The sequence below is a fragment of the Lonchura striata genome, chromosome 5, assembly GCF_050655825.1.
Source record: "Lonchura striata isolate lonStrDom1 chromosome 5, ASM5065582v1, whole genome shotgun sequence".
Classification (NCBI taxonomy): domain Eukaryota; kingdom Metazoa; phylum Chordata; class Aves; order Passeriformes; family Estrildidae; genus Lonchura; species Lonchura striata.
Window position 1 is genome coordinate 27,804,103 of NC_140707.1, and position 24,391 is coordinate 27,828,493.

At 42.5% G+C, this 24,391-nt stretch overlaps 1 protein-coding gene across 16 annotated transcripts in view; it reads right to left on the reverse strand.

Annotated features, from left to right (window-relative positions):
• BRSK2 (BR serine/threonine kinase 2) overlaps positions 1 to 24,391 on the reverse strand; it is a 301,198-nt gene that overhangs the window by 71,869 nt on the left and 204,938 nt on the right. For all 16 annotated transcript variants that reach the window (XM_085580157.1, XM_085580154.1, XM_085580153.1 and 13 more), the window contains exons 4-6: positions 20,861 to 21,001; positions 10,660 to 10,776; positions 236 to 269 (exon numbers count right to left, since the gene is read on the reverse strand). In XM_085580157.1, the coding sequence (XP_085436283.1) occupies positions 236 to 269; positions 10,660 to 10,776; positions 20,861 to 21,001 (292 nt within the window). The remainder of the gene's footprint in view (positions 1 to 235; positions 270 to 10,659; positions 10,777 to 20,860; positions 21,002 to 24,391) is intronic.

Consider the following 24,391-nt stretch of genomic DNA (forward strand, 5'->3'; position numbering starts at 1 on the left):
TGTACTTCTGTCGGAACACATGGTGCAAAGGTACTGTGAGAACAACATGCAATTATTTCCCAATGTGGCTTGATTCAGGCCTGAGCCAAACAAACAAAATTCTTTTTAGGTTTCTTGTATCCTTTTCTTTCCCTCTGCCTTGGGCAGATTCCTTGTACAGAGGATCTATCTGTGTACTTGCAATGAGGGACACTTCAAACAAGGTATTTTTGTACACTAATATTAACCAACTTACCCGGATGACTTCAGGACAAGCATAATGTGGTGATCTGAAAGACAAAATACAGTCAAATGAGTATGTAACACCTGGTATTTATGGTTATGTGCATGTCCATTTTGTTTAGCAGAATGATGATAGACTTGCTTATACAGAATACAAGTGTGCAAACCAGCACGTTTTTCCTTATCTCAACAAGAACATATTTCTGACAAGCTTAAAAAATGGTCAGGACCTAGCATAATTTAAAACTCTACGGCCCTGCTATGAATTTCTTCAAAGCAAGGAATGAAGGGAAGACGACGCATATTCTGTGAGTATAAAATTCCAGCTCTCTAATCCCACCCTTTAACTTGGCTTTGTATCTAATTAAAAGGAAGACCCACACTGCAAAGCCTTTTACAGGAAAAAAGACAGATGCATCCCTAAACCATGTCTGGTATCTTTTCTGCTAAGATGACTCTCATTTACATTAGTGGTCACAAAAGCTGCCAATACATGATTGCAACTTGCCTTTTAAAATTTTTTTTTCTTTAAAAAAAAAAACTGATGGACAGTAGCACTATTACCTGGTGAGTTAATATATTCTTTTCACATCCTTCTACCCATATATCTCTTGTTTGATTCCTGGCTGAGGAGAGTTAATTACTTCAACTTGCCAGGTAATAATTTTAATTCCTAAAGATTATAGCCATGGCTATTTATTTTATAGCCTTCATTAAAGTAACTTGACAAGTAAAAGGGATGCAAACTGTCTGAAACCCGTGTGCAAATCATGCTATTGTTTATACTGACACCTCCCAGCAGTCCCTGAGCCTGTCTTCATTTGTGCATGTGTTTCTTGTGACAAATGCAATCATGGCTGGGCAATACCTGTCTCACAAAGTAATGAGCAAACCAGAAGCACAGCGAGGTTAGCTTTGTGTGAGGATGCTATATTAATGCCCAGTGAGACAGCCCATTAATTGAATTTCCATACACACAACACTTATCTTGTGGCAAAATATCATCCCATGGGCACAGAATGCCCTGATTTGGTATCACAGCTTTTGGCAGAGCATGACAATAAACTCAGTGTATGCTTGGGAGTGCAGCTACCTTGACAGCAAAGCTTCTGTGAGGAGAGAGAAATGCAGTTGATCGCCCACAAGTTTCAGGAAAAGTGAAATTCAGTAACTTAATCCAATATTTAATACAACACCAACCCTGGGCCCATTTAAGAAACGGGCTATTCACAGGTATTCTAACCAGTCTGTTTGCTCAGTAGTGCCTTAGTTTAGACTACATTTTAAAAATTTTGGTTCAAGAGTCAAAACAGATAATGAGAGGCAGAGCCTCCCTAAGAGAGCTGGCTAGAGCTGCTCATTGGAAGACCAGAAAGAACAGTCTTGTGTCTAGTGGGTAGGACAGACTACCCAGGCCCTCTGTGTAGCTCTGTCACTGACATCCATGGAAACACGGACAAGGTTACTTAACATTTTTAAAAGCTGCAGCTGGCCTGTTTGAAAATGTGACCAGAACCTCACCATGAGTCTACTCTTCTGACTAAAGTAAGAGCAATGGCACTGCAGCTTTCATACACAAGAGAGAAAGTGAGGCTATAGTCAGAAATACAATAGCTTAATGTTATGTACATGTTCCCAAACTTCCAAAATATATTGTTTCCTGTGAATTTGCCTCTTTATAGCAAACCAAGACCTGCACTATGATTCGTGGATGACTATCTAAATTAATTTCTAACTCCCCATGTCTCAACTACATCTACTCTTTCCAAAACCCCAATGTCTAAGCCACAAAAAGTCATAACACTGGACTAACACATGATTTTGCAAGCTTTCAGAAGACAAATCATTCTTGAGAGAATGCTTGACTAGTGATGTCATCTTTTTCTCATATCTAACAGTGCTGTAGAGGGTACAGGCCACCCCTAAGGCACACACAAAGCATGAGTAAGGAGCAGCACCACAACTGGGACTGCAGCCCAGGCCTGACAAGTACAACTCGCACTAGTGCTGGACTGCTTAAACACAACACTGAAGGAGAGCAGTGTGGGAACTGTAGGGAACACAGTAATGCAAACTGGAATTTGGAAAAAAACACACATGGTAGCAAAAAGAGTGCAGGACTTACACAGATCAAGGATATTCACTCAGTTTAGTCACCTCAGAACAGAAAGGCCACTTCTAACATGTTCTGTACATCACATTAGATTTGGAAAATATATGGGGGGGGTGGTAAAAGAAGTGCAGACACATTCTAGGTAACTGTCAAGCTCTCATCACTTAGCATGTTTGAATTTCTCACTGTCGCATGTATTTTAGGTTCGGCAAGGTACAGCTGCCTCTCTGTGTGAGTCATGAACACACACAGTACATTCAATGCCTACTACAGGTGGTGCCTGTGGCTGACCTAGAAACTTCAGCCAGACTTCTCAAATCCTGCGTGCCATCCTGCATGGTTCAGCAATATCCTTCAGTATAACCCTTTTTGGATGGCAGTGGCACTGGAGTGGACTGGAAGAGTTAGTATCTCAATTTGCAGAGTGTTCCTGAATTTTTATTTGTATATTATGACTCCAACAAGGATTTTAGAACTGTTAATTGTGGATGCTGAGCAGGGCAACCACCTTGAAAGCTTCCTGTGCTAACATCCTTGAAAAGAATAATGTAAATGTTGTGAAGAACTCGAGATAGGTACATAGGTATTTATGTGTCCCACTAGCAAATGCCCTTGAAGTGTTTTCCTTTCTGAGGTCTGCTGAACTGCAGTGGAATGCACCATAGATCTTAAAAGGCACCAGTGAAATTCTGCAAAAGTCTAAGAGTCTGAGTGGAAAAAATGTTATAATAAATCCTTTGAACAAATTGGACTGATTTGATCATTCAACAGCTGCATTGCAACTGCCCAGAGAACATGGGTTTCTGGCGTTGCCATTCTGAATTCTTGCCAGCACACACTAGCTAGATATCTGCAGCATTATCTTGGCTAACAGCTTTAAAAGAGATCCTCCAGTCAGCCAGAATCCATAAAAACCTAATTTCCATTCTACCAATCACACTGCAACTTCAACTGCTGTAAAGACAAAACTCAAATTTAATCAAAAATCTATTTATCTTTCTACAGAGTCATGAATATTTCTTTGGCTCTTATCACTAATTATTCAATATAGATGTGTCAAGAGCAACATTCCCTGTCTCTTCCCCTAGGCCACTTCCTCATCATTCTGCTACATCTCTGTGTAGCAAAAGCCCCAGTCTGCCCTTGATAACAAATAAATATATCGTTCAGCAAGATCAAGAAAGAGCTGCTGCCTGCGGGTACCACTGCAAAAAAGCAGCGATGTTGGCAGTGCTTATTTCCAGGGTGATGGGGATTTTCCAAGGCTAGACTGCCCAGGGCAGGAAGGGCTCTCTGAATGGTCATTCACAGCTGTGACTCTAGGACATAATAATCTTAAGGATCTTAGGGGACCTTATGGCATTTATGTGGGATTTCAACCAGAGGAAATAAGATAAGAGCGCAATGGTGAAATCCAGGACTAGTTAAGTCAGGCATGCAGAAAGAAATGTATCTATCCTTGACGTATCTTTTCTGAATTTCATCTGAGAAACTAGAAAGGTAGTTCTTCATCTGTGCATATCAAGATATTGTGCAGCTGCAGTAGATCTGAGGCAACCAGGGCCATATCTTCAGTGCAGATGTGATGTGTCTGTGAGTTAGCTTTTTTTACGTGGGTCAGAGAGACCTGCACTGCATACACACAAATCCATTGGGCACATATGGTTTATCTGGGAACGCAAGGTAACTGCTTTGTTAGAGAAGTGGTTGGTTGATCAAGAAGGACAGGAAAAGCTGTTGTGATCCTACTCCCAATAAGACAAACCATGTGTTATACTGCCTGATGGGTTCCCAAGCCCCAATAAAGATAAGTGCCCATGCCTCAGTCCTTTGGTCCCATGCCTTAAGATAGTATTATTTGGGGAAGAAGAAAAGCTGGTTTGAGGGGCCATCCTTTAGGCCTCACAGACAGATGCAGAGTTTCTGCAGAGAGGGAGGAACAAGAAGTCTCCTTTCCTCTGTTTTTATTATTATTTTATTTTATGATTATATTTATTCTTCAAGGCATAAAGTTACCTTGATACAGGATGCTGTACAGCTGCAGAGAAATCCTCACACATCTGGCTCTTTTTGCTGTTGCTCAATTCTAGAGTCCTTCTTTCCTTTCTCTTAATCACTGCCTCCAAGCTGTCTTTCAGAGGCAGGAGTTACCCACTAGAGCAAAAGGCTGCCTCTGCTTTCCCCCCATGCTGGGTAGCAAAGGGTTGAGATGAAGGGGAAGATCAGAGGGGTAGCAAAATAGATAAAGGGAATTCAGGAGAAGGACACCAGCATTCTGAATGGAGAAAGTGACAGCCACAGATCACAGAGAAAAGAAAGGCAGGGAGACACTACGGAAAGGTTCCAGCAGCAGTGGGTAGTTAAGGCTGCAGTGAAGGCAGGAGCTGCAGGTAAGGCTGCAATTAGGGTAGTAGGTGTAGTTAAGGCTGAGTGCTATATTGCCATTAAAGCTTCAACTCAGTCATTTACCTTTGGATGAGAAAACTCAGCATCTAGCCCTCAGCCATCTTACAGCTGTTTATTCCTCAGGTGCAATTACATTTTTGGATAATCTGCAAATCAATTCATTAATTATCAATTTAAATTTTGAAATCATTGGACCTTTAAGAGGTTTTAATTTTAAAAAATAACCAGACCCTTGTATTAAAAAGGCATAAAGATTGCCAAATTAGGTACCCAAAAGTTAAGAACTGGCAAAACAAAAGGTTGAAAATGCTGCACTGTGTTTTGCATGTAAGTCAGGTGAATGTGTTACTGTGCTGAATGCCTCTTTTCTACTTGTGACTGAAGTTGGGAAGTAGCAATGTGAAGAAACTTCAGTGTCAATAACGATAAGCTTACAAGCATACAGCTGATTGACACATGGTAGAATCAAACTCTGTCCCTGCCAGAGAATCCTTCTGTGAAAGAAAATGAACATCTCAGTGCCTTAAACTGAGATGTTCACAGGTAATTATGAGTTGCATGTTCCCCAGTTTTCAGCATCACAGTGCTACACATCCAAGTTTCTTTTCCAGGATTTATAAGCATGTGGAGCAGCAATTGCAGTTGGTAGGCACTGTGCTCTCCCAGTAAAGCACTGTTATCAAGCACCAAGTATCCTGAGGTATTGGGCCCCAAGAGTATCCAACTGTACACTCAAAACTGGTTGACAATTTGGAGTTTTATTTTGTAGAATCTTGTGTCCTCATAAAAATGGAGATAACTAGATCAATGTGGCAAACAGAATATGAAAACAGTATAATTAATATTTGGAAACGTAAGACACAGTGATGAAATCCTACCTAGAATTCATAGCAAGGCTTGAATGCAGTGAGCAGAAGTTACAAATGGATCCATAAAATAAATGATGAAGAAACCCAAACATTAAATAGCTGTTTACTCACAAAAACACACCATCCAATCATCAAATGAGGCAAGATTTGTTGAAAAAAAACCTGTACAAGCTCATACTTAATGGGCATATCCTAATGTGCATAGGCTGAGTAAATGCTACACTGCCAAGCTGAAGAAAAGTACATCTTAAATTCTCAGGGATTGATTTTGCAGAATCCAAGCTCTTTAAACATACCTTGTGATGTATTATAGGTGATGCTGGTACCAATGGTCATTAATAACATTGTCTGGTATTTCCCTTTATAATCCTCAATTTAAGTTCCTTGTAACTTACTATCCATTTAACAACAATTTTCCTTGCTTTTTGTCTGTCTCAGACTGGTTTCATGTATTTATATGCATGCATACTGTATATGGGTTGAAGCATCTCCACTATCTAAGCCTAATTTTAAGTAAATTCTCTTTCATATAAAAAAGAGAAAAATTTCTAGTATCTTCCACTGCAAAGGGAAAACCTGAGCATTTATTCGCATTCTCTAGACATTATAATGTAGAAATACTGCATTTCACTAGAAAACTGAAATTTGCATTTACTAGCAGAAATTCTCTAGAGTATTAGGATCAAAATCTGACCTGCAGTGGCAACACTTCACAGAGTAATCTTTTTTATCTGAAACTCTAAACTGCTGTGGGTGGAGTTACCACATGGTGCCAAACTTAAAAACAGAGTGCAAAACAAATGAAGTAGATCTAGGACTGGCAGCAACTGACTCACACAACCAGATAACAGAAATTAGAGATGGAACCTGGTAAAAAAGAGAAAACAATCTGGGATTTGGGGACAAATATGGAGCAGAAATGAATGGGACAAGTCAGCTAAACTGTGGTACAAATCAGGAAGGAGATAGGAATGGAGTGCTGGAAATGGAAGCTCTTGATGAGATGGGGTAAAAAGTACTAATTCTGGCAATTCCAAGTTGAAGAGCTTAAGTTTGCAACCCTAAGAATGACTGCATAAGTTTTAGATATATGTACATGTTTATTATAAGGGGGAAAGAATATGTGCAGCATCATGTCATGTAATTAAAAGCAAGAAAGGGTGCTTGGACACTGAGGTGTATCTGCCCACCACAGGTCTGTTGATACACATGACTTGCTAAGATGGAGAACTGATGCAGAGAAGGGCAATGCATCTTGTCCCAGACCACCGTGAATGCCTTCAGCAGAGACAGAAATCAAGCTCAGATAACCTGGGTTTCAGACCTGAGGTTTAACCAAAAGGCACTCACTCTTCTTGCCTAGTGACAACCCAGGATGGATTGGACAACCTCTCCTATTCTGAAACACTGCAAGGCAGCACACCAGGAAGAATCACTGAGAAAGAGATGGGGAGTGTCTCTGCATGCCACTGCCTGGATGGGTAAAGAAGAAGAAGAGCTGAAGAGATCTAAAATAATAGAAGCAGAAGCCTATCACATCTTTCTCTTCCGTTCTTGTCTGCTGTTAGCTGACAGACCCTCTCTGCTTCTGAAGGAATGAAGAGAATCACTGTGAAATTCTAGAATTTCAAGGGCCATCTCTCCCTAATGCTGCCTTGCTGCACAATTTCTGCCATAAGCAGAATTAGTCCTGCAGAGCCTACACACAGCTCCTCTTCCCCTTAATGGTCTAAAAACACTAAAAAAACCTACAGCATATTCCTCTGCACTGTGCATATGCAGGATTCACACAATACACATTTCTATAATGGGGATTCATAACAATCAAGGCCGAACATTCCTTGACAATTGTCAATGACAAATTATGTCAGTGAAACAGCAAGTCCATCCTTGCCTCCTCCCACACAAACACATCTGGACAGAACTTTTATTGTGTCCTCCAGGTAGTCTGTCAGTGCTACAAGTGCTACAGAAAACCATGGATACAAGGAGTTTTCCCCAGAAAACAGTGAGCCTGATATATGTAATTACATCATACTTCAGGCTACATGAGGCTACTCTTCATCATGCCAGTTAAGACTCTGTGGTGACCTGAAGACTACCCAAACTTTGGACTAAACTTAGCAGTTGACTTGTGATAGCAAAGAATTTTTGACTGCAGTCTCCCCGCTTCGCTGAACTGACAAAGTTAGCTGTATCACACAGCTCAACCCCATCTGAGCCTCCCACTCTGACTGACAGAAATACCTGGAGACTCCCTGCATGACTATCAATGGAAATGTTACAGCTTCATCTCATTATCAGTGTTCACAGTATGGATAAAGCCATTCTTGAAATTAACTTACGGGTGCATGGAGGAGCATCTCATTAAAGCTCAGTATCTCAGCCATGATTCACTCTGTTTTGTTCCTTTGCATGCTGGCTGAAAGTACCAACTATATGGGTAGGTAAAACTGTTGCCTTGAAAAGCTCTGAGGTTGGTTACTGCATGTGCTCCAAGGGAAAAGGAGTCATAACTGGATTACCTTTCTCTGTGAGCAGTGCGGCATATTGTTATAGATTCCTTCCTTCCTTCACCCCCCAAACCAAAGAGATCACACGACACCAGTATCAGCCATGCTGGGCTGCATGCCAGGAGAATTAATGAAGTGGTGTAATAGCTCACATGGAGGTCTAGTGATTGGCAACACACTTAAAATGCATCTGCAAGGCAGGAGATCATAGCGTTGCTGCTGTGTTCTGTTTATTACAGGCACATCTCTTCCGTTCCATTGATTTCTTTATTAGTGCATTTTAAGGCCACAATGTGGGGGCTGGATCTGCTTCAAGCATGAAGGTTTGAATTCCAGCACAGCTTTTGGGAAGGAAGTCTCCCTTTGAGACTCCAGATCCGGATAATAGAGCCCAGTGCTAACAAGAACAGGAACCCTACTGAGAGGTTCCCAAGGAGTATGAAAAATCCTACAAGGCAATTGATGCTGGGTTGGTTTTTATACTTCCTCTTTTTTTTTTCTCATGGAAGGAAGGGGAACAATTTTCTCTACAGAGTGTAGAGGCTTTGTGGCAAGTGCAGGGAGGACTGCATTTCCTGATCTAGAGGGGAAGTTTGAAAGAAGGTGCAAGAAAGGAGATGTGCAGAATCACAGAATAGTTTGGATTGGAAGTGAACTTTAAAACTTAACTAATCCAATACCCCTGCAATGAGCAGGGATATATTCAACCAGATCAAGTTTCTCAGAGCCTCATCCAACCAGACCTTGAATGTTTCCAGGGATGGGGAATCTACCATCTCTCCGGGAAACCTGTTCAGTGCTTTACCACACTCAATGTAAAAAACTTCTTTCTTGTATCTAATCCACATTGACTCTTTTTTTAGCTTAAAACAATTATCCCATGTCCTGTCACAACAGGTCCTGCTATAAAGTCTGTCCTCATCTTTTTTATAAGTTCCCCTTTCAGTACTGAAAATTTGCAATAAGGTCTCATGGAGCCTTTTCTCTCCAGACTGAATAAGCCCAACTCTATCAGTCTGTCCTCAGGGGGAAGACGTTACAGCATTCCAACCACCTTCATGGCCTCCTCTGGACCCGGTCTAACAGGTTCATATCCTTCTTATGCTATGGATCCTCCAAAACTGGATGCAGTGTAGATCTCACTAGAGCAGAGCAGAGTACAGCAGAGTAGAGGGGCAGCATCCCCTCCCTCCTCTTGCTGGCCACACTGCTTTGGATGAAGCCCAGGACACGTTTGGCTTTCTGGGCTGTAAGTGCACATTTCTGGGTCACATCGAGCCTTTCATCCACCAATACCCCCAAGCCCTTCTCAGCAGCACTGCTCTGAATCCTTTAATCCCTCAGCCTGCATTGATGACACTGTCTCTCTACCCAAATACAAGGTCTTGTTGTTGACCTTGGCATCACAGCTCCTTGCTTTTCATCTGTTCTGCTAAGACCTCAGATCTTGACTTGACACAGACAGGAGAGAACTGGTGGGTCTCAATTTACTCACCCACCAGCATTCTATCATATCATGAACTTCAAATACTTTTGATATCCATTATTTATGACTTGGAAAGCAAAGGCTAGGACTGAGAGGCTGGTCTTTAGAGGGAACCACAATGCCTCCATGTCTACCCTGAACTGCCTTGGTCCAGAGAAGAAAAAAACCAAAAAAACCATGAACTGTAACCAGTTGAGGATGGACCTGGGCTGAAGTAATCAGAATCACACTACCAATGGCTAAGAAAAGTCAGTCTGCATGAGAGGAAGTAGAAATATGCTGGTACAATCTGGTTTCTGTGCTTGCTGTTAAAACAAATTAGCACAGCTAAAAGCTGCCGTACTGGTGCCAGGCTGCAGCAGCTCAATGCAGCTGCTGCCCTTGCTACAGCTCAGTGCCACAGCCCCTGCACAGTCACCTTGGCACTGGGAACTGGGGAGCATGGTCTACTGGTGCCTGAAGGCAACTGAATTTGCATGGAAAGTCTTTAGACTGCCCCTGCAATATTCCTCCAGGCAGGCTTCTTTGTACCTGCCTTCATGCCCTGCCAGTCATTGCAAAGGATCCTGCTTCCTCCTGTCACTCCTGCATGGGAGCTGACAGAAGCAGTGTGGAGCATGAATACGAACAGCTGCATGCAAGCAGACAGCCTACACAGGACATGCAAATTCCATTTAAAACATTTTTCTACCCTTTAATATTTTTTCAAAGCTTCTTCTTAAAACAGTCAGCCACTGCTTTCAGTTCCCAAAAATCATATGGCCAGTAAATGCAAACACACCAGCATACACAGATGAATCCAAACCTGAAAGCCTTGATTTTTATATCTGTAGGTGACACCTGCAGTGGACTGCTTTTCACTGTAAGGCACTAAATTCCCCTTCTTTCAGCTTCCTTCTATACAATGTGCATCATATAAATTTATTGTCTTGCTGGAAAACACCAGTGCAGTGTGTAGGACAGCAGGTCTTTACAGAAACCCTTTCTTATAGACAACTTCTATGTCTGGAATCTGTCCCTCATTTTTGTAATATGCTTTGAGACACTTACCCACAACTGGTTTCTAACAAGCTGTCCCCAACCTGCAACGATGCCATCCCGAAGTCTGCTATCCGGATGTTGTTCTTTTCATCCAGCAGTAGGTTTTCTGGTTTTAAGTCCCTGTGGCTGTAAAGAAAGGGTCAAAATGTAAATTAAATTATCCATAACAGCTTTCCCACTCCATGACTTGTTTTTTATTTAGAATAGCACCCAACCTGTTTTACTTTAATTAATTTATTTTGTTTTCCTGTTCCAGGCAGGAGAACACACATATCCAAGATCCAATCCTTGCAGTATTCTAGACCATATCCCAGATGCCCTCTCCTGATGAATGCAAGGCCTGCAGTGTCCTGACAGGAAAGAAACATCTCCGACTTCCAGTGAAACCAACACGAGGGAGAAACTGAAGGAAATAGAAGGAGGAGAATTTCAGCCTGGATTTAGGGCTGGGATACTCTATCATATGAGAGCTCCTTAAGGTAGGAAGCAACACCATCAGTATATTCTATCAACAACAGGAAACAAAATGAGTGATATAAAGAGTAAAAACCTTCTTGATGTAATGTCACAGCAAAAAGCTCCAATTAGGAGTTGTTTATGCAGGCATAAGACTTTGAAATAATTTTGGGTAATTAGCTCTGATGGAGAAATCCCTTCAACCCAGCAGTGTTTTAACTGAGGGTGTCAGCAGTGGGAAAGAGAGAGAGGATTCCCTCCTTTCCATCAAAGTTTGATTCTTTTATTATCTATCAACATGGCAAGAGCCAGGCAGCCATGACCTTCATGATGGCAACTCCTGCTCCACATCATATATTGACAAGTATATGAATTTCCACTGCTCACAGCCAAAACCACTGTGCACCCATGTCTACATCTAAGTACTCGGGAGATTCTGTACTACTATAACATTCACTTGATTTTATATACAAAGACAAAAAATCTTGCAGAAAATGGCAGAAAATTCATCAAAAATGATGAATGTGCCTTTTTTTTTCTTTTTTATTTTAAGCTCTTGGAAAGTCACAGAGATGAGAGAAGCACTTCAGACAGACCAAAGAAAAAACTCTTTTCTTGGTTTTGCTTATGAGTAGGCAAAAATACTCTGATAATAAAAGGTCTAAATAGCAGCACCCAAACAGGCGGGACTGACAGCTTCTGTGGATAGGCAGAACACAAATTTGTGGGAAGTGGACATACAACAACACTGAATGTCAGGCAAACCCACTCACAAAAACTTAGAACTAAAAGCAGTTCCTCTGACCATAAACTGAACTCAGCAAAAGAACCAGATGTCAGAATAGTCAAGTGACACCAATCATGGAAGGCAGGCTTATCTTTGTGCCATTTCCTCTTCACTTTTTAAAATGTTCCTCTAACACTCCTCAGGCATGTCAGTGTAATTCTACCCCTACAAAAATGAAAAGGTGAACAGTCTCTTTCCTCTCAGAGCAACATGAGTAGCATGACAAGGACTTGGAAATTAGATCCTCTGATCTGAAGAGAAGAGGAATGATCAGTTAGAGACAACTTGTAAATAATGCAGGTAAATTCTATGTAAAACCAGAGCACACAGTAATAGGATACCAGGGGACTATAACAATTATTTCCAAAGGAAACTCCCAACAAAACAGCACACATTCAAAGCAGTTACTGGTCATTCACCCTACTGAGACCTATGATTTGTTCTCTCCTGCTTTTTAAAATTTAGTCTCCAATCTTGCATAAATATGATGAACCCTTCATGTTACAATGGCCTTGTTAACAATGAGAAAACAAGCTTGTGAATAATAATAATTGTGATTCAGATTTGTGCACATTTTAATCTGAAAATGCAAAAGGTGCTTTATCCAATCTGTATTTCTCATACAAATTCAAGGTTTGAGATAACAGACACAGAAGACTTATTAGCTCCGTAATAACCATCAAGATAGTAATAACTAGTTGACAAAAAAAGCAGGAGATGAGTGACAAGGAAAGGTTCCAAAGGCAGTGAATGACCAGTTAATGGCCAGGAAAAGAATCCCTGAATGTCATTATCAAGGACAGCAGTCCCAGGCAAAGGCAAGATCATCAACACCTGCCAAAGTTTAACATACTCCAGCTCCAGCAGTGAAATGGAGTGAAGAGCCCATGGTTCTAAGGCAAGTGAGGAAAGCTGGATGCTAATGAGACAGTAGTGTGTGATTTCATCCTTCCTCCAGCAGACATTCTGGACAGTTCTCATCTTACAACTGCTTTCATTAATGAGAAAACCTTATCCAGCTGTGGAGGTGTGCTGCAGCTCCCCTGTCTGAGTGCTTGGGGGCAGGTAACAGCTCCTGTAGAATGAGTGCTGCTTGTTTGATGCTATGAAACAAGAAATCTCCCCACAGCTCAAGCTGAGTGTGTGTCCTGCTGTGCAGGGTTTTTCAGCAGCTATAGTCATCTTTCAGTCTTGGCAACTGCTCCTGGCTGACTGCTGAACACATACATGGTACAGAAATTGAGGGTGCTGCTGCCTGTGCCTGTTCCTCTGCTTGTGCACTGCATGATATGGTATGATTCTTACATACAGTCTATAACATACTATTGACATGTGACTTTTGTGCCTAAAAATTGAATCCTTTGCTTATCTTCAAATTATGACGCTCATTTACAGAGCAGGAACAACCCAGGTGGAGCACGACCTAAGCACAGGATGTCCACAAGCCTAGATGTACGCTCACAACAAAATATCTTATTTCAGGAACATGGTGCAGCTAAAGGAAATGCAAAAATGTTCCCTTTCCTCGGCTGAAAGCTTCCAGCCTTGGCAGATCTGCCACAGGCCCCAGCTGGAGCACAATGTGTGTGAATCTTGAATGAGCCCACTCCCAATCACTAAGAGGCAGTGAAAGGGAAGGGACAACACCTTTGAAAATTGGGACAATATTCAATCATGGAGTCTCCTCCCTCCCTTCTCCTTTTCCCCTTCTCTCTTTCTCCCTGTGTCATTCTGTTTTCCCATTAGCTGGGATCTCCAACACAGCTTTAGGACGGAGTTTTTAGGGAGAATCAAGTGGGGAAATGAGGTTCCTATAAGCTGCCATGTATATTATGGATTTTTTTGAGGTTACTGCAAGAAAGGGAGGAAAAAGGGGGTACCACTGTCCACATTCTGAACATGGAGTAAGCTTCACCTCACGGTGCTGCACAATGTTTTTCCATGAATGATCAGTCTGAAGGAGGTCTTTAGGCAGAGGTGCTCACCCAGCTCCCAGGGAGCACTCATAAAGCCTTAAGCTGGGATCTGGGCATTTGTGGGACAGGGATAGTATGTATGAAAGTGTGCGAAATAGAAAAGGTATTGTCTGACATGAAAGTAAAACTGGAGTAGCAACAGACCTTAATAGGTTTCTTTTCTTTTCCTCCAGATCTCATCAAAATAAAACCAAGAAAACTTATCAGCTCTTCACTATAGAAATTATCACTTCACTGAGCAGAGAGGAGAATTGTTACATTTATGGCTGCCTGGCTCCCAAGATACAAGAATAGTTTTGATACAGAAGTTTTGCATCTCTCTGACCCTTTTCCATCCCTTTTTCAAGACAGTCTCTAGTGCCCAATATGGATGATTAGCCTAGGAATTTCACGGCAGCCTGAGCATGAATTTTGTATTTTGGCAGCACTGTTTTCAGAGATCAGGGTGCCAGTGGGATCAGGCAGTACTTACACATTCACCCACAAGTGAATTATATGTCTCAGTGAAAATCTTCCTTTAGGTGAAGCATTTATCTGATATCCAACTTTGGGGCACTTTGAATTTGCCGAGGCAGGATCCTGGGGATAGGAGTCGGGCCAGGAATTTGTACCAGAGCAGCAGAACCAGCATCGCTGCCGCTGGGAAAGCGACTTCCTCTCTGCATTTGCATTTCCCATCTTTGTATTGCCAGTTTTTCAAATGCCGGGGGGAAGGGAGAGCAACACATGGGAATAGAGAAGGCTTGTTATAATTTACCTAAGAGCTCAGAAGACAGGACTGTCTAATGCACTCACATTTGAAAAGAATTCTCTTGTGCCAAAATGAAACAAAACAAAACAAAACCAAACCCCCACTGTATGTGGTAATTACTTGGCATTAATGGAACAGTGCAGAGTAAATGCATTTAATCTGGTTCCATTCCAGCTGATCTCTCTGGCTCTCCATGTCTTACATGACTGCATCAACTCCTCTCTCTGCAGGTGAACAGAGGACTCGTTACCCATTCCTTGTTCTAAAGGCTCTAAAGCTGTTGGGCTTTTATCACATGGCTAGAAAGCCAGAAGAGAAGAAAGCAGCTTCTTTTCTGACAAACATAGCGAACTCTCCAATTGAGCCCCGCATAAGCTGAGAAGGAATGAGAAAGAGAAATGTAGGACTGCAGAAGAAGTCAGTGTAACCCTGATCCATTGTGGCCACGGACTCCCAGAGCTCCTCAACCAAGACAACAGCAAAGAAGTTAGCCTCTGGAGCCAGCATCCAGAGGGCTTTTTGAAGGGAGAGCATGTGAGTGAAAGGGAGGTACGGAGCAAGTCCTGGCAGGGGAAGCACACTCTGTCAGACTCTCTGCAACATCCCTCTTTCACAAGTTACAACAAAGGCTTTACAATTTCCTTGCAGCATAAGATGGATGCAGACACAGCTCTGAAAAAATTGTTCCATGGAAATGGGCATGATTCTTGGAGATGGTTCATGAAAAATGAAAGGCACAGATATGCATTAACATGTTCCAGCTTCCCACTTCCACACTGGCCATGCTTGCTTTCTAGTCACAGCTGGAGATGCTGTTCAGACAACTCCTTTAATTTGCTCCAGTGCTTTTCCAGTCCATCCTCCTGCTCTGAGAATATCCCTGTACCTGTACTGCAGCAATTGCAAAGAAACATGCTCTGCCTGTCACCCAGGGCTGCCAGAAGAATTCTGGTGTAGGGACCGACTCTAGATCTTGGATTCAAAGGAGCTGTCACCTGGCATGAGATGACAAACGAAGCCATTATTTTAAAGTGATGTTTGAGCTGAAAGGTTCGTATCAGTTTCTATGACAACTCATTGTAGGTCACAGATTTCTAACCCAAGAAACCTCTTAATTGGAGTAGTCGCAGGTCATTTGTACTAATCAAATTGTTGGCTACTTTGCAAATGCTTTCCTTACTGTCCTCTAACTCCCAGAAGGGCCAGGCCACAGAATAATTGTTCTGCAGTATGCTTCTTAAAGTGCCTGATGTGATACAAATAACTTATCAGTAACAATTAATAGCATGAGAAGCATTATTTTAAACTTCATGAGCAAAAAAAAAAAGCCTCTGATCGTATTTTCTCTTGCTTCTGCAAATAAGATCCAAACATGTAAGTTGTATCTACCTACAGAATATTCTTGGTTTGTAGCCATGGTTGTTATGCTCAAATTTAGTAAGTTTTCACAGAATTCTGCAAAGCAAGTAAATATAATTATAGCTAGGAAAAAGGACAAAATCTATAAATATAACAGGAGGCCCAGGAAAAGGTTTATATGCATAAAACATTGCTTGCTTTTAAACAATTATTTCCATTGATCAACTAAAATATATTGTTTCTCCCTGCCAACCTCTCCTCAAAGCATATATTCATGTATTTCAAAGCCAGAACAGCCTGTCGGGTCTTATCACCACTGCTGCACTTCCCAGAAAATGTTACCTGGTTATGCTTACAGTAAAACTATGCCGGTTTTGCGTTTCCAGTGGCTTACATAAAGAAGAAAACTTACAAAAATACATGTTCCCTGTTTTTAGCTGAGCTGGTAACTTTGCCTTTGGCATTGCAGCTGCTGCATTTGATGGCTTTTCTCCGGTTCCCTGTACACGGGATATCTGAAATTTTTCTCACCATTTTACAGTGAGTCTTGAGCACACAGAACTGAAAGTCCAAGATTCAGGTAATGAATGGTGAGCTTTCAACATGGTGAAAATGCACCTTTCTTACTTCTGATGATCTGAAAGAAAACTTGAACACTCAAGTATCAGAAAAAAAAAACCCAACCAACCAAACAACAGATCAGCAACCAATCTTATTAAATGCCACCATTTCTAGACCAGTTTCACATCTGGAGGCCTTGAGCCATGATTTCTAAGTGCCCATCTGCTGCAGCCTTCAGCATTTGACAGACCCTCCCTGCAGAAGATCCCAGCACGTTCCTTACAGATGAAGCAGGGCAGAGCAGGAGCTATGAGGAGGGTGGCACTACATGGCAGAACATGGCAGCTGGCATTCTTCCGCTCTCTGTTTCTCAGACACCCCAGATTTCTCCCTAAAAGCCTGCTTCCCTTACTGGCAGTGCTCGGCAGCTCCTGCCTGCAGGAATACACCAGGGATTTTGGCACTAGCGCTGTGAAATCCTGAAGCGTTGTTTGATGGGGAGCCTCTCCCTGCCGGCACGGAGGGAAGGGAAGGAGGCAAAGCCCAACAAAGCTGTTCTTGCTCGCTTTAGCCCTCCAAGGCACACACGGCGGTGCCCGCGCAGGCACACGCAGACAGCGGGAGCCTTCCCGGCTGCGCTCAAACCCGCTCAGCCCCGGGCGAGGCAGCGAGGACGCGCCCTCGTAATTGTCATTTATCAATATTCATAAAGAACCTGCCTTAACCCCTCCTGTACGCGCTCAGGATAAACAAAAAACCAAACCAAACCAAAACAAAAAATATCCAAAAAAAAAAAAAAAAAAAAGAAAAAAAGAAAACCAACCAAAAACCCCACAGAAACGCACAATGAAACGCAACCAAAATAAAAATAAAATGAAATAATCACCTCCCTGCTCATTACCGCAGGGGATTTCCTCTCAATGTCACCACTGCCCTGCGCAGTAATTGGCATTATCTGTTATCTCTGAAGCCGTAATAAGGCTTGCCACGGGGCATTTTCTGTAATCACATTTTTATTTGTCAGCTGCCGAGCCGCAGACGGCGGCGCGGAGCCGGGCCGGGCCGCGCGCGCGCGGCGGGGCCGGGGCCGCGCGGCGCCAATGGCGGCTCGCGCCGGTGATGTCACGGGCAGCCAATGAGGCGGCGGCAGCGCGCCCCGCCCGGCGCTGCAGCATTCCCCACAGCCACAGGGAAGCGGCGCTTCCCGGGGAGCCGAGCGCCCGGCCCCGCCGGCGCTCACCCGCGGGTTCCCGCAGAGAACGCAGCCGGGCACTCAACCAGCTGAGAGTGCCCCGCACTGCGGGGGCAGCGCATTCGCAATTGGCTCGGGCCACCCTAAAGGCCCAGAGTGTAGGAGAGCAGACACCCAGTGCGAGGTGGATGGCGGATGAGGCAAAGCGCATCGCTCGTGTCCAAAGGAAGCTTCCCGAGCTGGGATGGCCTCACACGGATGTCGGGGGGAGCTCAGGCTGCTGGGCAGGCACTGGGAGCGCAGGGAAGGGCTGGGAGGAGAATCGGGAATGCTGCATCACTGAGCCAAGTGCTTGCCAGCTCAGGGAAGGCAGCCAGGGAGCTCAGATCCCACGCGATGCCCCGGCCATCACGAGTGGTGCCACTCGTGCCCGGGGGTCCCTGGCGTGGCACGGTGCTGTGTCCACACACAGTCCTCAGAGGACGCGACAGTGCCTTACCCATAAGCACTTCCCCATGGCCGACCTGCACCACAAAACTCTTTAAGTGACTGCACCACAGAGTGAAGTACATCAAATATTCCCTCACCGCTTCCAGTAAATAAAGTAAAAACAGGAAGCACATAACATTTTTTAAATAAAACACAGACACAAGCTCCACACCTATTCTGCTTCCTTTTCTCAGTTGCTTGTTTGAAAATGCCTCTCAGACAGAGGTGATCTCTCCACAGCAGCAGAAGCTTTTTACTGATGGGAGGGAGACTGAGGAATCCTTTCTGAATCTTTGGTCCAGGAATACTGGTGTATCAATGTGAATGCTGAATGTGGTTACATGCTGCTGTTAAAGTAAGCCACAGGTATTTCCCAGTGTTTTGGGATGTACAGGAAGAAGATGGGACTATTATATGGGTGTGGGGACACCAGACTATCAATCTATTTTGCCAGTAGGCTGGAGGCACCCACATTTAGTCATTAACCAAAGCAGAAGCCTTCATTTTTCAGTGTGGTCATAACTGGATAACCTGGCTGATGAGATGATTTGTCATTTCACTGCCCCACGACAGGACAAGGTCAGGCTTCATTGCTTACGAAAACACATTAAGTTTTACACTCACATATATATTTATGCATGCTCTGATTTTCCGAAAACTGTCCAGAATACAGCACAGAATATAATACAGACCACGCGAGTCTCATTGACCTGGAGGCAGAGCTTATGATTTACTGCTAACTTAGCCAGCACTAGATGCTCGTCAGGAGGGAGTTAGCAAGGAGATGGGATTTACTGTCAAATGAGACTACTGCCCACAATCCAGTATGTTTGACAGAGGAAAATGGATTCCTCAAAAAAGATATGCATCTCCCTAGAAAATATCGCATAGTGTTAAACCTACAGAGGTACTAGTCTGTCTGTCTGACAGCCACACCATGATCCTCACTTAGTTTAATAAAGTCTCCCAGATCCAGAGGTATCCATAACAAATCCAAAGGACTAGCATGTATGTACATATATGCATGCTTTAGTAGGAACTTCTATCCCAATGGAGATTCTGATTCCTCTGGAATATTCATTTGGAAGTGTAAATAATTTCTCTTCAGCTGTACTTAAACGTTTTTTGAGTGCTGTTGGACTTGATCCCTTATGTATTAAGCCAAGTTGGGAATAGAAACATGTAAGTTTGCAATATTGCCACCAGTGGTTACACTGTCCAGTGTATGTAAAAAATAACAGGCCTACAATCTGCCAAGGATCATGCTGTTTCTAACGAGGTCATGATCACAGTGTAGTTGAATAGCAGGGAGGAAAAACTATGGAATTCAGAGAATAAAACTGGTCGGAGGTCACTGCCAACAGAGAAAACTTAGATCCTCTAGTTAGGGCATGCAACCTGCTCTTGGCTTCTCTGGGAATTTCTCTGACTATTGTAACCCTTCCTGTGTCAGGTAGGCATTGTCCTCAGGACCTTCTCACCCAGATCCACCACCTTTGAACTGCCTCTTCTAAGAGTATGCTGTTATACTCTTTTTATGCAGTATACTCTTCTTAATATATCTTCAAGAAAGGCTCTTCTTTCCCTTTCCATTTATTAGATATATGCTCTCTTACAAGTCACTGTTTCCTGCTGAAATGACTCAGATGTAGGGGGAGGGGGCTAGAAGACCACATTAAATATTTAAACATCCATTTTCACTGTGGCCATCTGGTTTGTGAGTTTTCAGCACAGAACTGGGGGTACAGAAAATTCCTTTATGGCTACTGAGAAGTAACACACAGTGATTATGCAAATCCAGCTACTGCAGTCTCTCTGAGTGGCCCTTGGCCTCCTGGAGTGGGGGATCTGTGGCTGGCTGTGGCTTTGGAGAAGCAGCCATGCAGACATAATGTAAATGCTCTCTCCCAGCCAATCCAAATGCAAGGAGCTGTATTTGTGAGAAATGAGCAGGCAGTTATGGGTCAGTAGCTGTACAGAAACTCTTGTGCTCAGACTGAGTGCAACAACTTGATTTCAGTATAATTTAAATTATCTCAACTTCCTGAAGATGAAAGAGAAATGGGTCCAATATAAAACAGTATCTGAAAGCACAGGTTAAACCTCACTCCATGGTTAAATAATATGATGGAGTCAGTAAGAAAATTCTTCCCTACTGGAAAGGAAATTAAAGGCAACAGTGACTCAAATGCCCAGAGGAGACTCAGTAGAGGTTGCCAAAAGCCAGCAGGTTTCCAAAAACTGAAGGGAACCATAAAATGACTTCACTATATTTGCAGTTGTCCCAGGTTTCTTCAGGGATTCATTTTGATGCAGTGTCTGTAGTTCTTAGTTATTAGTAAGGGCAGCAAAAATTATGGAAACTAAATTATTTTTCCTCAATGGCTTTGGTTTTCCTGTTTAAAGCCTTCCCTGTGAATTAATTCTTCTTCAGTGAAAAATTACAGACAATCTTTTCCATGGGAAGTCTGTCTGTGACTAGTACACTGTCTCACACATGGACAAGAATTAAAAAAATACACCAGCACTTTACCCAATGCTTCTAGAGCTTTACAACATCAGTTACTTAAAATTAAAAGTACCAAGGTAAGATCCCCTTATTGTAGCAGGGAACCCCCATTGGAAATGGCTGTACTCACCATATTGAATGACTATGGCAGAAGTCTAAAGCAGAGATGATTTGTCGGAAGAACTTCCTGGCTTCTTTTGGTGTCAATCTTCCCTTTTTTACGAGATAGTCGAAGAGCTCCCCACCTGACACATGTTCTAGCACCAAATACCTAGAAAAACACAAAGCCAGGATTTTTTAAGTACGTGATCACACCAACCCCCTCACTCTCACACAGTTATATACAAACACTTGTGTTTATACGTAGTCAAGGGGAACACTTCCAGAAATAACAGCGAAAGAGAACTGGAATTTTAAAATCAGGAGTGATTAATATGTTTTACAGTGGTTCTGCAAACTTCACTCCTGCCATTGTTGGATTCAGTGTCCAATGGCATAGCAAGACCTAATCAGGAAGCTAAAAATTACTCCAAAGACCAGGACAGGAAGCAGAGAATAATCAGGTATAAGCTTCCACAGCAGGTCTCAAAGCTATAGTGGAGTAAGACTCTCTACCAAGAAGCCTCAGGTTCTTAAGCCAAGCTGACAATTCTTTTATAAAACAGCTGTGGAAAAGCTGCAGTCAGACAGAACCAGACAGATGTCAACAAATCAGAATGAATTAAGAAAAGGTGAACAATGTACATTATTAAAAAAAAAAAAAAAAAAACAAAAAATGACACGTGTGCAGCCTATATAAAAGCTTACTTTTTGGTGCTGAACAGCAGTGATTGGCTGGAGCAGCTGCCTGGCCTTGCAACTCACAGGTGAAAAATGTGGCACTGAGTGAATACATGTGGCTCAAAGGGGGCCCAGGAGCATGAGAGGAAACTCCTGACCTCATACAGCTCTGCTGGCAGTCATAGAATGAAGAGTGAAACCTTCTGGAAGGAAAGGACTTGCCATGGATGAACCACCTTGCTGTTTTAAGTAGGGCTAATGAAAGGCAGCCAAGCAGAGGAAAGCTGCATAAATCTCTGGAAATGTTGCCGAACAGTGGGAGTGACAGTTTTCCCAGGGAAGTGGCAGGAACACCATCGACAGAATTCTTTAAAAACAAACAAGTTTGAGTGTACTTCTCAGTCCCTGCCTCCCAACAGTGCAGCAGACCATACTGAACTGTATATCCAGCATGATCCCTCGACCCTCTGCTTTACAGCAGAATACTTTTACTACCAGAATCCAGCTCCTCAAATTTTAGTCGACAATGTGGAATAATTAAACCAGGATACTGTCTTTTCTGTACCTCACGCAGTATAATCTCCAAGGAAATTCCTGAATTTGAAATGAAAAGATTAATATAAATTTGGGGTCTTAATTAGTCCTGTTTTCAATGTTTACAAAAAGCTAGAGCAATACAAGGACTAAAAGCAGTTGTAAGGAAAGTAAAGCTTGCTCAATGATAATGGCATTAGTCTTGAATTTGCAAAAGTGGGACTTGAGCTCCTGGTCCATCATCATCTCCTGTGTAACTTTCATGTGTCAGCTCTCAGCTACCAGGAGGAGAAAGCACTTCCCTGCCTTACAGAAAGACAGACATTGGCATTGTCTTGCCAGCTAAATAAGTACTAAAAGGACAGAAAAAAATGGACAAAACCATAAAATTATAAACTTGAGGAAAGTAAAATTGTACTTTTGCAGTTTTTGATCAAAATCAAAACAGTTACAAGAAACATAGTAATATTGGCATTTTAAATTTAAAATCAATTAAGAAAGAGAAAAATCTTAACTTGAAAAATCTCATTTGGAATATGTGGGTTATCTTCTTTCCAAACAGATGGGTAGTTGCCCTGTCTGCTACATACACTCTGGTAATTTGGAGATCACTGTTTATAGACATGACATTTTTTGAGCAAGTCATTCAAACACAGAAGAAAGCTGATATGCAGCAGCCACGGGCACTGGGGTGTCCACAATGTCAAGTCCCAATCCTTGGTTCCTAAGCCTTGGCTAACAGACAGTCTGGTAAGAAGTTTACTGTAGAATTCATTCTCCCTCTCATATTAGAGACAGATCTGGCTAACTATCCAATATGGCAGACCCAATTCTGGAACAGAATCAATCCTAAAATTCTTCTTGGCAGCTTACTGTCTCACTGTGCCCAGAAGAAGCTGGATACAGCAGTGCATCTTGCCCCCAAAATTCAAATTGCTAGCCGCTTTCTTTTTCTGGGAGGTATCTTACAAAGATGATTGCAGTTACAGATACAGAACACCCTCCACACTGGCTTCAAACAAACAGTTTTTAAAAAATACAGACCCAGCATTTCTGTCACCCACAGCAGGAACTGTGAAGCAATTTATTTTCATCAACTTCATCTTATTAAAAACACTCAACAAAAATGCACTGACATGTTGTATGAAAAATAAAACAAATTGAAAGACAGGGAGCATTTACAAGGTTATTCATTTTTTGCTTGCCACCTAGAAGCACTAGATATAATAATGGAAATGAACAGCGGAGAGCATTTGAAAAAGATTTGTGCCTATGACAAGTCAAGGGACAGGAAGAAGCACAGGAGATGATATATTCTGATCTGACAAAGCCCCCAACATGACATGAGTGAGAAGGACGACAAACACATTCCTCTGTGGTTGAGTGCAAGAAAGAAATGCTGCAGGGATCATTCCACAAACACTACATGGCTAAGCTGCAGCTAGGTTTGTGAGCTCAGGTTGTTAGCTGCCAGCCCTATTCCCTCCAGTACCTTGTGGGGTTTTTTTTAGGGCAGCCCCCAACTAGGAGATTTTCTGTTAAACAAGGGCATAATTCAGCACCTGCCCCCATCTCTGTGCAAGCCAGCATTCTGCTGGCACATGACATGGCACAGCAGTAGTACACTTGTTCTTTCCAAACAGGCCAACAAGAGGGGTTTAAATATTTCCAAGTGTTGCACTGGTTCTGAGCACCACTGGGCAGCTACACAAACCCCACTACGTGCTGCAAATCTGTATCTACCCATCTCTGTGTGAGAGAGTGTGCCTATGACTCCACAGAAGAAGAGAATAAACACTCTGAAAAGTCAAACAGAAAAAGGAAAGGAAAGAAAGAACATTATTCCCTGAGCTGGAAAATAAGGTATACACACACTACATCTTTCCTGAATCCATGGCACAGAAAAGAATCCAAATCTTCTGTGTTCACATCAGCATCTAAAATCCTTTACTTTAGCAAAGTGCTACAGGATTGGAAGTATGCTAATGCCAGCTCTTGGAGGATCTGGAAAAAGGTAAATAACACATAGCCTGTAGGGGAGAAAAACACTAAGAAGCATTTTCATGAGTCTCCCTTCCCTTTTATCTTTCCCAGATATGACAGGTTTTCACTTCGTTATAGTACTACTTTTCCAATTTATTCTAAGCAAGCAAGCAAGTTCTGAAAATCCCAGAACAATAACCAGAACTTTCCTCCTATTACATTTAGAGATGAAAAGCAACTTACTGGTGAATTAAGTTTTGGGGGGTTTTAATTCTGTCTGTGTAAGATCGACAACTTCAGTCTATCTTCTCCTAGTAAAAATGTAAGAAAACCTGTTCTGCAATAGCCATTGCAAGGAGGTTCA